This window comes from Ovis canadensis, chromosome 1, assembly GCF_042477335.2.
Source record: "Ovis canadensis isolate MfBH-ARS-UI-01 breed Bighorn chromosome 1, ARS-UI_OviCan_v2, whole genome shotgun sequence".
NCBI classification, from domain to species: domain Eukaryota; kingdom Metazoa; phylum Chordata; class Mammalia; order Artiodactyla; family Bovidae; genus Ovis; species Ovis canadensis.
In genome coordinates, this window is record NC_091245.1 from 251,621,455 (window position 1) to 251,639,810 (window position 18,356).

Below are 18,356 nucleotides of genomic sequence, written 5' to 3' on the forward strand. Positions count from 1 at the left end.
GCTTTCCTCTACATCTCAGGCTGTAAACCAACGTTGGAGGCAGAGGCCTGGCGAAGGACCATTACTCACTTTTAATGAGACAGCCAGGGAAATAAATTGGCATATGTTAGTGAAATGGCTCATCAAGGTGAGTAATTATCTTCGTGGCTGGGGCAGTTTACCCTCTGATAAAGGAATTAGCATCTCCTCTCTCCCAGGGCTGCGGCTCTCCAGAACTAAGGCAGGAGGCCAAGGGCAGCTTGACCACTCATTCTGGATGTCCTCCTCCCATCCAGTCCAGCTCTATAGCAAGGACTCGTCACTCCCCCAGTTCCAGAGCTCTCAGAGTCATAGACTGCACAGCTGACCACAGGAGACCAGAAAAATACAAAGCGTTACTCTATATTTTATACAGTGGGGTGCGAGTGCCTGTGTGTGTGTGCGGTGGGGACAGATCAGCTATGCCACAGGGCCTTGTAGGAAAAGCTATCCAGAGCAGTTCTGGCAGGCTCTACAAATGAAATTACCTGCTTCTTAAACCTGAGCCAAACTTTAATTACAGTACAGTATTTTCTCCTTCATTTTCTCATGCACTGATTTTGTGTCCCACAGAATTAACCTCTAGTGAGTGATGCCCAGGTGTGTGATGGACACTGGCCATGTTTTTGAGCATCTTATAAGGAAACGTCTCTATTATCACGTTATCTGCTTTATGAATATTGGTTTCATCTTTCGAGACAGATGATAAATTCCAGGATGCCAAGGATGAGGGAATCTGTAACAGTTCCCAGGATGCAGAGCACTCTGTTACAGGGTATGTTTCTCCCTGGTCTCAACATCAGGAAGCCTGGGAAGCGCCGAAGATTTGCAAGCAGGTGATGGTATTTCCCTCTAGGCACTGGCTACCAGGAGGCTCAGGGCTAAGTCACTGCCTACCCCTGGGTCTGGTTCAGGGCAAGCTTTGTGCACCACCTTCATCCCTGATGCTGCCTTTCTAGTTGTTTTTTTTTTTTTCTAGATGGTAAGCTCCACGTGAGCAGGCCCGCTTATGCTATGACTTCCCTACTCTCTCTATTCCCAGTTTCCAGACTATGCCTGGCACTTAATAAACACTGACAGAGTGGATGAACCTCAGGTTATACAAAGTTTACATCTTTGAGCAGTTAAATCCTGTTTGAAATAAAATGAGGATAATATACATATAACCACACACTCGTGCTAATAATGAAACAATGTAGTTGGCAAATAATTATCATTTGATTGACATCAAATTATTGAGAGTTGAAGTAGGCTGAGCTGCCTGGGCCTCTGCTTATGGTGTTTATACTGGAATGAGTTTTTAAAATAATGCTGATGGGGAAATATTCAAATGGCTTTCTAAGTTTAGTTTGAGATTGGAGTCTAGTGGGACGGGTCTTTCATTCCTCATTCCAACTAGGGTGGAAATTGTAAAAACACATTGGCAAGAATGGATATAGATGATGTGGCACTATATACAATGGAATATTACTCAACCACAAAAGTGACAGAACTGTGCTGTTTGCAAAGACACGGATGGACCTAGAGACTGTTATACAGAGTGAAGTAAGTCAGAAAGAGAAAAACAAATACTGCATATTAATTCATATATGCGGAACCTAGAAAAATGACACAGATAAACTATTTGCAAAGCAGAAATAGAGGCACAAATGCAGAGAACAAATGTATGGATACCAAGGGGGGAAGGGAGGGTGGGATACACTGGGAGATTGGGATTGATATATTTACACCACTATGTATAAAACAGATAACTGATGAGAGCCTGCTGTATAGCACAGGGGACTCTGCTCAACGCTCTGACCTAAATGAGAAGGAAATCTAAAAAAGAGGGGATATATGTACACGGGCAGGGGATTCACTTTGCTGTACAGCAGAGACTAATGCAACATCATAAAGCAACCATAATAAAAATTAAGAAGCAAAACAAAAACCAAACAAAATTGGCAAGAGCTTTAAAGATTCCTATAGATTAGAAAATCTACAGCTTAGAAGGTGTTTCCAAAATCTCCACCTGTTTTTTTAGCGTCTCTTTGGGAGCAAACTGTTTTGGTGCAGAAGTGATGTTACAGTTTGTTATATGGAAAACTAAGATGTGGCTGAGTTGATGGTATGGCTCACGCTTGAATGACAATAGGAAAATTCTACCAGAAAACCAACCTGTCTTCGGCATCCAGATATACGGCATCGTGAGTTCTATACACTATTCACTAAAGAGGTTTACAAGGGGTCTTGGGAATGGGAACCCACTCCAATATTCTTACCTGCAGAATTCCATGGATAGAGGAGCCTGCCAGGCTATAGCCCATTGGGTCGCAAAGAGTCAGACACAACTGAGCAACTAACACTTTTACTTTAGACCTGACTGGGCTGATAATTATGTGAAGTCATCCCTTCTAGTGCAGGGAATGTATCCAAGCACTGGGTACAGAGCCTAGATCAGGGGTGGCAGGGAGGCATCATCTGGCCAAGTATATTCAGAGCCTGAACTTAGCCTTTCAGAGGGGTGAGGGGTGGAGCTGTTCCCTGCTCCCATCCACTGGGGTCCTCTAAGAACACTCACCATTCCTGTCGATGGCAAAAGGCACATCAGTTGTGACGATTTCATAGTTGCAAATCTGGCTGTACTGGGGGGAGCAGTCTTCGTCGATGGCCTCCACTTGCAGGATGCTGTCATAGATCTTGCCCTCCGTCACGATAGCCTTGTAGGCTGGCTCTTTGAAGGTGGGAGCAAACTCATTGACGTCCTTCACCTGGATATGGACCACGGCCCTAGGACAACACACGGGAGGGAAGAGATGCCAGCAATGAAAGAATTGCACCAGACTTCTCCACTTCCCAAGGGCACTGACTCAGGTCCCAAGGCCAAGAGAGTGGAGAAATCAGGACAATTGGGGTGGCTGTTGTCTGAGGGCCCTGTCCCCGCCTCCACTGAGATGCCTCTGCCTGTCCTGCCCCAATCCTTTGAGATGAATTCACCCCAGAGAGATACCCCCACCCAGATTCTTTGACCTTCCTTGTTACCCAGCTTCAGGCAACACATTTCCTCTAGAATTCAGTGGTTTCCAAGCTTTTTGGCACCAGGGACCAATTTCGTGGAAGATAGGTTTTCCATGGACTAGGGGTGGGGAGGGGATGGTTTCAGGATGATTCAATCATATTACATTTATTGTGCACTTTATTTCTATTATTATTACATCAGCTCCACCTCAGATCACCAGGCATTAGATCCTGGAGGTTAGGAATCCCTGCATCTCTCCAGCTCATTTGTCTATTCACACCCCACTCAGTAAGAATTGAGTTCAGTTCAGTCGCATCCAACTCTTTGCGACCCCATGGACTGTAGCACGCCAGGCTTCCCTGTCCATCACCAACTCCCATACCTTGCTCAGACTCGTGTTCATCAAGTTGGTGATGCCATCCAATCATCTCATCCCCTATTGTCCCCTTCTCCTCCTGCCTTCAATCTTTCCCAGAATCAGGGTGTTTTCCAATGAGTCAGTTCTTTGCATCAGGTGGCCAAAGTATTGAGCCACTCTTACTCTGACTCAGTTTGAGAGAGTTATAACCCCAAATGAGGCTTCCTTGGTGGCTCAGATGTTAAAGAATCTGCCTGCAATGCAGGAGGCCAGGGTTTGATCCCTGGGTCAGGAAGATATCCTGGAGAATGAAATAGCAATGCACTCCAGTATTCTTGCCTGGAGAATTTTATGGACAGAGGAGCCTGTCCACGGGGTTGCAAAGAGTTGGACACAACTGAGTGACTACCACTTTCATACTCTAAAACCCCCAAATGAAGGACACTGTGACAGACAGAAGCATATGGCCTGGCAGAAATCCAGGGAAAGGTCCCAACTAGTTCTGCAGGGATAGGTTGCATCATAGAAAGCTTCCTAGAGGAAGTGACAACTGACCTCAGTCCTGATAGTACGATAGTAAAATCGGGGTGCCTGCATGTGAAGCAGAGGGGTAGAGTATTCCAGGGGTAGAAAGTGACCCGTGCTGATGCCTGCAGGGGCCTGTGGACCTAGCCACTGGTCTGGCAGGCTGGAGCTTCAAGGAGTGACACGCATGTGTATCGAAACAGACAGGCAGGCAGGGGAGGGAGGCAGGGAGCTCCGTCAGGTCACTCACTTGTGAGATTTCTTCCAGGCTGTCTCCCGGGGCCCCGTGCCACAGTCATAGGCCTGGATGATGAACGTGTACTCCTTCTGCAGCTCACAGTCGATGGGGCTCTTGGCACGGAGCCGGCCTTCTCCAGACGTCTTGTTGAGCACCACAGCCTCAAAGGGCAACTCCTGGCCATGTATCTTGAATGCACAGATTTCTCCTGCAGGAGGACAGAAGGAGAGAGCAAGTGTCTTAAGAACAGCCAGACTGCACACAGAGCTTTGACTGGACCAGATTTACAAACCCAAAAGCCCTAGGCCATTTTCCTCCACGCAGATAACTGTCAAGCTGGAAGCAGTCTTTAGGGAGCCAGTCCAGCTTGTTCCTTTCCGGGATGGTAACACCGGAATGTCCCCCATCCAGTGCAGCCGGCAGAAAAAGCAAGGGGGTGGGGAGGGTGGTCATCACGCAGGGGAGCTGGCTGTTCATCCCAGTTTGCCAGTTTTCCTAGCAGGTTTCTTGCCTGCCCTCTGCCCAGTATGAGATTAAGGAATTTGACCACAGTCAAAAGACAAATGACTACAGAGGAAAGGAGAAAAAGGCCAAAGCTTTCACTGTCTTTTGTTCTGTGACAACATCCTCGATTCTTGAAAGTGTGCTCTGTGAAGCAGTGACCTGGGCATCCCTGGGGAGCTTGTTAGGATTACAGCCTCCTAGGACCTGGACCCTGGACCTCCTGAGTCAGGAGCTGTATTTTTTTATTTTTATTTTTTTAGTATGTCCATTATATCTTTTTTTTAAAAGTATAGTTGATTTATAATATTGTGTTAATTTCTGCTGTATAGCCAAGTGACTTGGTTATACATAAGTATATATGTATATACATTCTTTTTTATATTCTTTTGCATTACAGTTTATCACAGGATATTGAATATAGTTCCCTGTACTATAGTAGGACCTTGTTTTTTATCCTATATACAACAGTTTGCCTCTGCTAACTTAATTAGGGTCCCCAGGTGACCTCTTTGCTCAGTCAGTGTGAGCAGCGCTGCCCTGCTCTGTCCTTTACTCCTGGTTTAAGGACCCCACATTGCTGCATCCCCGTTCATGTCTCTCATCCACTACTTCTCCGTGGGGCCTGGGACAGACACCACTCCAGGCTTGCCATTTTCTCTCCCAACAGTGGAGGTGAGTCTATGTGAATTTCAGAATCCCCGTGGAGCCTGAGAAACCATCTGCTTAAAGAACTGACCACGTTGTAAAATGAATGCCTTTTTCTCCCTCAGCTGGGTTCATGTGTATTATACCTTTTTCTCTGCATTAAAATGATAAAGCAATGAAAATATCTTCTTTACCTCAATTGGCATATATTGATTTCTTGAACCCTGACTGTGAGCTCTGTAGTAAGTGTTCTGGAAAGTCCTAAAGGTTTGAGACACATTCTCTCCCTGTGTTTGAGGCACATTCTCTCCCTGTGTTGAGGGAGCTTACAGACTTGTTGGGGAGACAATGTGTCGATGTTCAGAAGGACCATTCATAGTGCAAAGAGCTGGGTGAGCATCATGTGACATGGGCGTCAAGGGGTCCAGGCTGCTGGTGAAGAAAATGTAGGCTTGAGCCCAAGGGCCTGAGTCATGTTCCAGGTTTGCTACTTACTAGCTGATTTAGTCAAATTATGTTGACTCGCTGGGTTTCAACTGTGTCGTCAGTCAAAGCACCCAGGAGACGATGTCGTAGGGAGAGCATCTGCCTGGCATGCCCCAACCCTGATCTGACATTGTCCCAGCTGCACTGCTGGGACCAGGGTGAGGTGCCTACTGTATATACTTTAATGGGGTCCTCACATTCAGAGTGACCAGGCACCTGTCCAGCTGCTCCAAAGAATAGACAGCATGAGAAGAAGGGATAACATGACTGCATGTCTGCTCTGCCCAGGCATCCAGCTTTGTGCCCCCACCCAGGTGATCTGGTTTAATCATCCCAGCAAACCTGCAAGGCAGACATTGTATACCAATTAGTACAAATTAACAACAAAAAGGATCAGAGAAGCTATTGCTTGCTCAAGGTCACACAGTGAAAGTTGGTATAAACCCTGGGTATGGCTGAGTCCTGTCTCCACACCCTTTCTGTTTCACTGCACCATCTCCAAGCCAGCCTTCTCAGAGGACCACTGCAGGAATTGCTTCCGGTAACATTCTAAAATCCTGTTCAAGCCTCACTCAGGAGAAAAAGCCCCCATTTTACATAGAGGAAGCATGCCCTGATCTCTTACTAACAATGTTTCCTGAGATGGTCAATCAATACCAATTTTACCTTTAGGCTTTTGTTTTTTACTATTTCATCGATCCTCAATTTCATTATGAACACTCCATTTTCACTACATTCCCTCCTGGCCATTTCTCAAATGTAGTCATGGAATAATGAACAAGACAGACAGTTTGTGGGCCAGGCTCTAACAAGAAGGCCGCTTCCCATTCTGTCACTGCACTGCCTCTTGGACAAGACTAGGCCTACGGCCTTCAAGGTGGGAAAAGGGGTTTCATCCCATCCTCAAGTTTCATTTCTGCTCTGAATTGGCTGGGTTTGAAGAGATGGACTTCTGACATGCCTGCCTTGACATTCTATCTCAAGATCAATGCCAGTTACGGGAATACTAGCAGTAAATGTGCCCAGATTAGTTCTAGGGTATTCTCTGAAGTTCCCAACTATTGCCACAATTCTAAGAGTCATTGGATCCTTTCTCTTTGAAAAGTCCAATTAAACTGAACGTAAATGAGGGCAATTCTCTGTTAGAGACACTTGATCTCATCTAGAGTAGTCCTCAAGGCTCAGAAATCCTGAACCAGAAGAAAGGAGAGGAAGGAGGAAAAGGCAAAGGAGGAGGGGAAGATCTAGACACAGGGGAGGCTGAGAAAAGTAAACCTCAGGGCCACATATTTTCATGGAACTAAATGCAGCCCAATTCAACTCAATAGAGCCAGTATTTTTTGAGTAAGTGCAAGGCACTGTGCTGCACCTGGAGACACAAAGAAAACAACTTGGATACCTTAAGGCAGTGGTCCCCAATGGTTCTGGTACTAGGAATTGATTTCGTGGAAGATGATTTTTTTCCACAGATTGGAGATGTTTCAAGTCATTACATTTATTGTACACCCCATTTCTAATCCAGTGTCACCACTGATCTGACAAGAGGCAATTGGTCTGTGGCCCAGAGGTTAGGGATCCCTCCCTTAAAGCATAAAGATACCCAATCCTCAAGTTCCCATTACCTCCTCGAAGAGACAGTGAAGTTCACAAGGGCTATGCCATGCTCACTTAGTCTGCACCAACTCATACTGAGATGGGACTTAGCCTCCTTTGAACAAAAACTAGAATCCACCCTAGTGAAATACATCACCCTCATTGATCTCACCTCTTCATCTGACTCTTGTGTTCTGGCTGCAAAAACGTTCATTCATTTATTCATCCATTCATCCATCTCATAAATATTTGTTAGGAACTATGCTCCCAGCACTGATGAAATAGTGATGATCAAACCTTACCTAGTCCTGGGGTGATAGCAGTCCAGTGTAGGAGGAAGTTAAGGAATTGGGTAATCACCTGCTGTCAGCAAGGATGGTGATGGTGATATGTGCATTGAAGGAGGTACTAAGAGTCCTGACCTGGGCAGACTGGGCAGGGAGGTCTAAGCTAGATGTGATGGATGAGCTGAGATCACAGGAAGAGAAAAAGGGAGACAGCCAGGCCACAGGAAAGTGAACTTAGTTTCAAGCAGGGGGGGAACACATGGGAGTGCCCTTCAGCAGGAAGGGACAAGGGACTGCAGAGACCCGAGTAGAGGCAATGGGGCAGGGCCAGCTTCATGGATTTGCAACCGCAGAGGCACTCAGGGGCTGTGTGCTCAAGAGGGCCCTAAGCATGGTTGAAGTCTCTGCTATTGCCACACTGAAATTCTTAATAATGTTATCTTTAAACTTGGGTTTTGTAAACGAAATCTGATGGAACAATGGAGTCTTTCTTGAGCAATGGAGGTGGTCCCTATTCATTGCTCTCCATTCGTATCTAGTGGTCAGGATATGCCATGAGCAGAGTATTCTAGTGGACCCATGATGTGGAGAAGGAGATTCAGGAACCTCAGCGAGAGCAAGGTGAGCATGTGACATCTACAACTGAGTAATCCACTAGGCAGGGAGCTGATAATCCCATGAGGCTACCCTTTCTGTTTAAACCAAAATTGAACACAGAATGACGGCAAGTGACCAAAGAACCTTGTCATATCCTCTCTTACTATGTTCTTCCCTGCAGTAGCCAATCACTTAGGCTGAAAAGGACGACAGAGAGATAAAGATAAAACCGTCCATTATTCCTTTTCTTTTTATACCATCCTTACTACCAGCAAGCCAAAGGTACAGAACGTTGGTAGAGTATATGCATATGAAGAAGTGAAATGAAAACAGTTGAGTATTGCTAGTGTAGCATTTACACTGCTCTGGTGAAGAATAAAATACACATGCATACCTGAGCTAGGACACGCAGATTTTGTAATTTTCAGAGATGCTGCATAGCCGTTAACTGCTCTTCTATTTGCATTTGAAACTGCCATTGCACAGTATAAAGATAAATGGTAGAAATTATGCTAATAACTGAAATTAAAAAAATTTTTTTAACTTAGAATCACATCAAATAGCAAATTAAAAACACAGCAAGTTGAAAGACTAAAAGACAGGAATGTGCTGGACAGAGTCCTGAGGAAGAGGGATATTTAAAATTGCAGTTCCCAATATCTGTGAGTGACACATTGGGCTGTCTTGATCTTTTGTGAGGCCTGTCACCAGAATGTGTTATTACTAATAAAGCACAGTAGTAGGAGGGTGATGTATTTAAAAGATCAGACCTAATGGCTTCCATATAAAAAATATCACTTTTAAAATCTTGCTTTCCAATCTGCTCTCCTGGGTGGGACAGTTGGTGTGTGACCTGTGTGTGGGAATTCAAAGCACAGATGCACACGCACTTGGGATCAGCAACGGACTCTGTGGTGAAATGGAGCCAGCAGCATCGAGCATTAACTGTGGCCTAAGGTGGTTGAACTCTGCTTCACCGAGAGCCCCCGGAGGCGCCAGACCAGCAGAGCAGCCTCTGCAGTGTCTGGAGGGGGAGGTCGTCATGTGGCTTCAGCCCCTCATCACCTCCCTCTTTCTCACAAATACATTTTCCTCTGCAGTAACACACCATATGACAGACACATCAGCAGAAATTGGTGCAGTTATCTCTTGAAAACAAAAACTCTCTCTTAATTCCTCCCATAAGATTCTGGGGAAAATGAATGAATGAAAAAATAGATGAAATTGATGAATGAATGAATGAATGAAACTGATTTTTAGAATATATTTTCTTCATACCCTTGAATACCCTTGACCAACAGATTGGGTTGACTTTATTTTTCAGGTGCAAAAACAGCCTCAGAGAGATTAAGTGGTTGACCCAAGGTCTCTTTGATAGTAAGGAGTGGATCAAGAACTGAGATCTAGACCCTTTGAATGTAAATCTTGTACCCTCTGTCCTTTCATGTTGCTTATCACTGGGTGGGTATGATGTTCTAGGAGAGCGGTTTTCAAAGTGTGATCTGTACACCCCTTGGGTCCCTAAGGACCTTTCTGCGAGGTCCTCAAAGTCAAAACCATCATATTAACACTAAGATGTTACGTGATTTTTACCCTGTTGATATTTGCACTGACGGTATAAAAGCAATGGTGAATAGAAGTGCTGATGCCTTAGTAGCGCCTGACTGCATTCTATGTGACAGGTAGTCAACTGTAAAAACAAAGGCAGAAGTCCAGTTTCACTTAAGAATGTCTTTAATGATGCAGTAAATATTACCAATTTTCATAAATCTCAATCCTTGGGTACATGTATTTTAATATTCTGCATAACAAAATGGAAAGTACTCATAAAGCACCTTAGTAGAACAAAGAATGGTAGGAAAAGCATCTGTGTGATTTAACTTGAGTGGGAGCTAAACTAGGATGTTTTCATAGGAGATGCTACCTTTACTTGAAAGAATGACTGACAGACAAGCTATGTTTATTTAAATGAGTGTGTGGCAGGCTTTCTTTTAAAGTAAGTCTGTCACTTCAAGGAAAAGAACTCATCATAGTGGTTAACCAATGATAAATTTGAGACTTCAATTTTGGAAAATCTGTGTCTGCCACAGACAGTGTGACAGTTTGCCAATGCTTTAATACTTTTCTGATGAAATGAGTAGTGGTATTAAGGAATGTAAATGTTGATAGGGTATAATGAAATATGTCAACTTTTGAAAGATCTACTTAACCTGAAATCAATATCTCCTAAATGACCAATGCATATTGTTATGCAGAATGTATGAGTAAAAGATTCATTCAAAGTGTGAAATGGACCAACGGATTTTAATACAGCAGTGTAGAATAAGTTTATCGATGTGATTTCAGATTTGTTATGGTAGCTAAACTTAAAGAAACTATTACTGGGACTTCCCTGGTGGTCCAGTGGTTGAGAGTCTGCCTGTCAATGTAAGGGGGTATGGGTTCGATCCCTGGTCTGGGACGATCTCATATGCCCCAGAGCAACTAAGCCCATGTACCACAACTACTGAGCCCACACTCTAGAGACTTCGGGGCACAACAAGAGAAGACACCACAATGAGAAGCTCACACCACAACTAGAAAGTAGACCCTGAACGCCACAATTAGAGAAAGCCTGCTTGCAGCAATGAAGACCCAGGGCAGCCGAAATAAATAAATAAAAAAAAGAAGCTATTACTTACAGCGTTCTGGTGCAGTATCAGAGAAGAATAGCTACGATTATCTGAAAAGATTAAAATACTCCTCCCTTTTCCAACTATATACCTGAGTGAGGCCCTATTTTTTTCTTCACATACTTTAACCTACACAGCATATCACAACAGATTGAAGGGAGAGAAGTTATGAGGGTCTGCTGCTACTGCTGCTAAGTCACTTCAGTCGTGTCCGACTCTGTACGACCCCATAGATGGCAGCCCACCAGGCTCCCCCGTCCCTGGGATTCTCCAGGCAAGAACACTGGAGTGGGTTGCATTTCCTTCTCCAATGCATGAAAGTGAAAAGTGAAAGTGAAGTCGCTCAGTCATGTCCGACCCTTAGTGACCCCATGGACTGCAGCCTACCAGGCTCCTCTGTCCATGGGATTTTCCAGGCAAGAGTACTGGAGTGGGGTGCCATTGGCTGTCCTCTATTAAAGCAGACATTGAAGAGACTTCAAAAATGTGCATGGTGCCACTCTTCACACTAATTTGGTTTTGGAAAATTTATTTTTTGGGTCAAATCAGTTATATATGTTGACCTGTAATGAGTTTATTATTGTGATTTTTTTTTAAAGTTAGTAAATTAGCATTTGGAATCTTCTCAATTTTTGTTTTGAATGCAGTAAATATCAGTAGATATAACCTAAACTGCTATTAGCAATGTTTAAGAGTATAAAGTTGTCATGAAACCAAAAAGTTTGTCATTTACCAACCATAGTTGCCAGCCAGGATTCCATATTCTATTCCTGGTACTTGCAACATGACCCATCACCTGTCAGAAAACTCTTGATCTCAGAGCAACTCAGTTTTCTCTGCCTTGCACTGCTGAGGCATTTGTAATAAGAAGAACCAGGCAGAGCTTGTTATCAACAAGGTGCTGAGGGTGGGACTTCATTTCCACATCTTCATTCAAACATGGATGGATAACCTCTGGCTCTGGAGCCAGCCAGGCTGGACTTGAATCCTCCATTATCTACATGTGTGACCTTGGGCAAGTCACTTATCTCTCTGTGACTGCTTTCTCATCTATGAACTGGCATGATATTAGTAACAGTTATTCATAGCATTCTTGGTTGTTGGAAGGATTAAATGAGTTAATACATGCAAAGCACTTAACAGTGCTTGCCATGAAGTAAGTACTATATATATGTTAGTGCTTACCATTGTTATTATATTGAAGAAAAGCCACACACTTCTGGCAAAGTCACTGTTCATGTTGAGAATGGAAGAGGCCAAATGTGGAGTTTATTTCACCATCAGAAATATTCCCAATGTGTGTCACATGTGTCATTAAAAACAGTCTGAGGGCTTCCTTATGGTCTAGGGGTTAAGAATCCACCTGCCAGTGCCGGGGACACGGGTTTGATCCTTGGTCCGGGAACATGCCATGCAGCAACTAAGCCTGTGGGTCACAACTACCGAAGCTCGAATGCACCAGTGTCTGTGCTCCACAACAAGAGAAGCCACTGCAATGAGAAGCCTGCACACCACAGCTGGAGAGCAGCCTCTGCTTGTTGAAATTTGAGAAAGCCCCATGTGCAGTAATGAAGACCCAGCACAGCCAGAAACAAATAAAAGTTAAAAAAAAAAAAAAGAGCATTTGCCTAACAAACAAACAGTCTGGTGGCTCCTTGAAGTACTTTACACTTATCAGTCACAGCTTGACAACTTTCCTGTATATTGTTGGCCAAATGACTGCATCCTGTGAATCTGCAAAATCTCGTCCAGGGCCAGTCCTGCTTCATGGGGAGAGATTCTGAGGGGTGGGGTTTTTGTGTCCATCTGATTTTGCTCATCACAGTGACAGGAAGTTGCTAATGGCCTTTACTGGGCAGGAGTCAAGGGTGCCAAGGGTTTTCCTGGTGGCTTGTTTGGTAAAGAACCTGCCTGCCAATGCAGGAGACACAAAAGACACAAGTTTGATCCCTGGATTGGGAAGATCTCCTGAAGAAGGAATGGCAACTAGCTGTAGTATTCTTGCCTGGAAAATCCCATGAACGGTGAAGCCTAGCAGGCTCCAGTCCATGGGGTCCCAAAGAGTCGGACATGACTGAGCGACTGAGCATGTACGCACGTAAAGGTGCTGAGCGTCCTGTCCTGAGCGGGCCAGTCTTATACCACTGAGAACAGTCTCACCTGAAATGGCCATAGGATCTCCTTGAGAAACATTGCACCCCAAGCATGCAGATAGAATTGTTGGAACAAACATCAGGCCAGGTTCATGACCCCAGGTTTGAGGAAAATGATAGATCTTGTCAAGGCTTCTGCTTCAGATTGGTGAGGTCCCTGCCAATGGAGGATGGAACCATCTGCTCTGAGCTGCATGCTCTGTCCTTTCAGCACACACACTCGGCAGGCAGGGAATACTGACCACACCACCTGAGGGCTGGGCAGAAGGGTTTTTTAAAGTGTACTCCACACCTCTATGTGGAGCCACCTGTAGTCACATAAGGTGTAATAAAAAAAGACAGGACAAATGCTACTCACACCAGGTGGTAGTCATGCACAGAACATCAAATTAAGGCTGAACTTATACTTTAAAAAAAAGGTTGGTTTCAAGCCCTTCCACTTCAATAAAAACTTGAAATTTCCAAAAGTGAAAAGTTGAAGGGAAAGGTTCAATGGAGTGTCCCTGAACTTGACTGCCCCCTCATGTATCTAAGTGGCAGGAAGATCTTAGATCAACCAACACAGGCAGCTGGCCTTGCACTAAGCCCCAGCTCTGCTCTTCTCAGCTTTAAGACCTTGAGTGTATCCCAAGTTCCTCTTCACAGCTGAGGATATAGCCATGCCTAATCCTGAACGTTCAGTGAGGCTGCACTGACACCCTAAATGTGAAAGAATATTGGAAAGCATAAAAGTCTATCTACTTTTTATTATTACAATTATAATAAATCCTGCCTGAAGACCTGCAGCAGCTAAAAGCATATTGGCAACTTACCTTGTTTCTATTAGAAACCAAAGGTGGCGGTGGGGGAATGTCACCCTTTACAGTTATCTACTCAGTATTGAGCAAAAATAAATATACTCTCTTATTTCAAAAGTCATTTTCATTTTCCTAAAGCTTTGTACTAAATAAAAATCCCCCTCTTTTTGGAAGATTAACACAGCAGTTACGTTTTTGCTGAAAAACCAATGAAGTTAATGCATTTTTTCCTTCTTCAACAATACTGTTGAACGAATAAATGGTGTAGAAACCAATGTATATGCTAAGAGATTTGGAGTGATCCCCAGGGTTCAGTGAGTCACAGCTGGGTCACAAAGAGCTTGGAGAGATGTCAGGCAACCATTTGTCTGGTTGGAGCCCATGGTCTGGAGGTGAAGGACTCTCAAGTACAAAAACATGTTGTGGTTATCATTCACTCATTAAATCTTCCCCAGGCATAAAAAAATATAATAAGAAAATGAATAATAATAATTTATAAAATTTACTCTAGCTCACATTTATTGGGTATTTATAGTGAGCCAGACATTTGTTTAGGGCTACAGCTTCCCTAGTGGCTCAGTTGGTAAAGAATCCACCTGCAATGCAGGAGACCCTGGTTCGATTCCTGGGTCAGGAAGATCCACTGGAGAAGGGATAGGCTACCCACTCCAACATCCTTGGGCTTCCCTGGTGGTTCAGCTGGTAAAGAATCTGCTTGCAATGAGGGAGACCTGGGTTGGGCAGATCCCCTGGAGAAGGGAAAGGCTACTCACTCCAGTATTCTGGCCTGGAGAATTCCATGCAGTGTATAGTCCATGGGGTCACAAAGAGTCGGACACGACTGAGCGACTTTCATTTCACAGTGAAAACAAGTAGCCCGCTTCTCTCTGTGTGCTGACCAGCCTGGCCAGGGATGGGAGGTTTAGATGAACCAGAGACTAGCTCTGTCTTTGAGGACAGGAGAAGGAGGCAGACATACAAAGAGATGAGTGCGACAGTGTACTGTTGAGGCTGCAGTGGGTGTCTGTTCTGGGTGTTGTGAGAACATAAATGATGATGAGTCAATCTCTCTCTTAAATACTTCTAGAATTAGTGGTGGTTGTCATGCGGCCACCACCATAACTGCAAGAAGGAAAACCTTTCAGCCTCTGCTGAGACAAGACCCTGTTCTGTGGACACAGCCATGTCTTTCTCTTTGCAAAGGTTTTGGTGCTGCTTTTCCCAGTAGAAGGATCAGTGCCTAAGAGTAAGGCAAACCTAGATTCAAACCCTGACTCTTCACTTGTCTTCTCTAAAATTTATAAAAAGTTAAACTTTCCTACACTTCCAGCTCTCCATTTATGAAATGGGAATACAGCAATCTCCCTCCAATGGCCACCATATTATAATCAGAATAGTACTTTTTTCTTTCTGAAGCTGAGAATTTACAATGGCATCAACTGGGTTAAGTGATTCGTGAAAAGCTATACAATGGAATTCTCATTACAGCTGAATGAGGCAGGCAACAGAAAGGGATGGCAGGCCATATCAGATGGGCTCTTTCCTAGTTCTGCTGTGTGATCTTACCAGTGTTAATAATTCCCAGTCCTTCTGCTGATCTCACTGGTTGATCCTGAGGTGTCCACAATTCAGATAAGGTGTGGACAGACGGCAGAAGGAGGGAATGAGCAAGAATACCTCATTGACCAGGACAGTGACTGTTTATAGTGGCTGGATTTTTAATATTTGACAAGAGAGTGTTTAATTTGTGAGTGTATCAAAAATTACTGGATGCAATTACAGGATGGGGATAAGTACCTTTACCACTGCCAGTGGGAATGAAGACTGTAAAATAAGGGTAGAGAATCTTATTTTTAAATGTTACAATAGCCAGGACATGGAAGCAATCTAGATGTCTATCAGCAGACGAATGGATAAGAAAGTTGTGGTACATATACACAGTGGAGTATGATGCAGCTATTAAAAAGAATGCACTTGAATCAGTTCTAATGAGGTGGATGAAATTAGAGCCTATTATGCAGAGTGAAGTAAGTCACAAAGAAAAACACCAATGCGGTATATTAATGCCATATATATGGAATTTAGAAAGAGGGTAATGATGACCCTATATGTGAGACAGCAAAAGAGACACAGATGTAAAGAACAGACTTTTGGACTCTGTGGGAGAAGGCAAGGGTGGGATGATTTGAGCGAGTAGCATTGAAACATGTATGTTATCATATGTGAAATAGATCACCAGTCCAGGTTCAATGCATGAGGCAGGGTGCTCAGGGTTGGTGCACCGGGATGACCCTGAGAGATGGGATGGGGAGGAGGTGGAAGGGAGGGTCAGGATGGGGAACACATGTACACCCATGGCTGATTCAAGTGCATGTATGGCAAAACTACCACAATATTGTAAAGTAACTCACCTCCAATTAAAATAAAAAGAAGAAAAACAAATGAAGGGATCTTGTTTGCACATAGCTGTTGGATACAGGTGAAGACCTACAAAACATTCTAGAACTAACATCAAAAAATGATATCCTTTTCATCATAGGGGACTGGGAGGCAAAAGTAGGAAGTCAAGAGATACCTAGAGTAATAGGTAAATTAGGCCTTGGAGTACAAAATGAAGCAGGACAAAGGCTAACAGAGTTTTTCCAAGAGAATGCACTGGTCATAGCAAATACCCTCTTCCAACAACACAAGAAATGACCACACATAGACATCATCAGATGGTCAATACTGAAATCAAATTGATTATATTCTTTGCAGCTGAATATGGAGACGCTCTATATAGCCAGCAAAAACAAGGCCAGGAGCTGACTGTGGCTCAGATCATGAACTCCTTATTGGCAAATTCAGACTTAAATTGAACAAAGTAGGGGAAACCACTAGACCATTCAGGTATGACCTAAATCAAATCCCTTACGACTATACAGTGTAAAGTGACAAATAGATCCAAGGGATTAGATCTGAAAGACAGAGTGCCTAAAGAACTGTGGATGGAGGTTTGTAACATTTTACAGGAGGTGGTGATCAAAACCATCATCAAAAGAAATGCAAAAAGGCAAAATGGTTGTCTGAGGAGGCCTTACAAATAGCTGAGAAAAGCAGAGAAGCTAAATGCAAAGGAGAAAAGGAAAGGTATACCCATCTGAGTGCAGACTTCCAAAGAATAGCAAGGAGAGAAAAGAAAGCTTTTCTCAGTGATCAATGCAAAGAAATAGAGGAAAATAACAGAATGGGAAAGACTAGAGATCTCTTCAAGAAAATTAGAGATATCAAGGGAACATTTCATGCAAAGATGGGCTCAATAAAGGACAGAAATGGTATGGACCTAACAGAAGCAGAAGATGTAAGGAAAGTTGACAAGAATACACAGAAGAACTATACAAAAAAGATCTTCATAACCCAGATAACTACGACGGTGTGATCACTCATCTAGAGCCAGACATCGTGGAATGCGAACTCAAGTGGGCCTTAGGAAGAATTGCTATGAACAAAGCCAGTGGAGGTGATGGAATTCCAGTTGAGCTACTTCAAATCCTAAAAGATGATGCTTCAAAAGTGCTGCCCTCAATATGACAGCAAATTTGGAAAATTCAGCAGTGGCCACAGGACTGGAAAAGGTTAGTTTTCATTCCAATCCCAAAGAAAGGCAATGCCAAAGAATGCTCAAACTACCACACAAATTTCTCTCATCTTGCATGCTAACAAAGTAATGCTCAAAATTCTCTAAGTTAGGCTTCAACAGTATGTGAACTAAGAACTTCCAGATGTTCAAGCTGGATGTAGAGAAGGCAGAGGAACCAGAGATCAAGTTGTCAACATTGTTAGATCATAGAAAAAGCAAGAGAATTCCAGAAAAGAAAACCCATCTACTTCTGCTTTATTGACTATGCCAAAGCCTTTGACTGTGTGGATCACAACAAACTGTGGAAAATTCTTAAAGAGATGGGAATACCAGACCACCTGACCTGCCTCCTGAGAAATCTGTATGCAGATCAAGAAGCAACCAGGCATGGAACAACAGACTGGTTCCAAACTGGGAAAAGAGTATGTCAAGGCTATTTATTGTCACTTTGCTTATTAACTTCTATGCAGAGTACATCATGCAAAATGCTGACAGGGTGAAGCACAAGTTGGAATCAAGATTTCTGGGAGATATATCAATGAACTCAGGTATGCAGATGACACCACTCTTATGGCAGAAAGCGAAGGGTAACTAAGGAGTCTCTTGATGAAAGTGAAAGAGGAGAGTGAAAAAGCAGGCTTAAAACTCAACATTCAAAAAACTAAGATCATGGCATCCAGTCCCATCACTTCATGGCAAATAGATGGGGAAACAATGGAAACAGTGAGAGACTTTATATTCTTGGGCTCCAAAATTACTGCAGATAGTGACTGCAGCCATGAAATAAAAGACTCTTGCTTCTTGGAAGAAAGCTATGACAAACTTAGACAGCATATTAAAAAACAGAGACATTACTTTGCCGACAA

The 18,356-nt window shown here is 43.6% G+C and overlaps 1 protein-coding gene across 2 annotated transcripts in view; it reads right to left on the reverse strand.

Moving 5' to 3' along the window:
* The window catches only part of CLSTN2 (calsyntenin 2), a 734,313-nt gene that overhangs the window by 168,578 nt on the left and 547,379 nt on the right, over positions 1–18,356 (reverse strand). For both annotated transcript variants that reach the window (XM_069564128.1, XM_069564118.1), the window contains exons 3-4: positions 4,150–4,345; positions 2,579–2,787 (exon numbers count right to left, since the gene is read on the reverse strand). In XM_069564128.1, the coding sequence (XP_069420229.1) occupies positions 2,579–2,787; positions 4,150–4,345 (405 nt within the window). The remainder of the gene's footprint in view (positions 1–2,578; positions 2,788–4,149; positions 4,346–18,356) is intronic.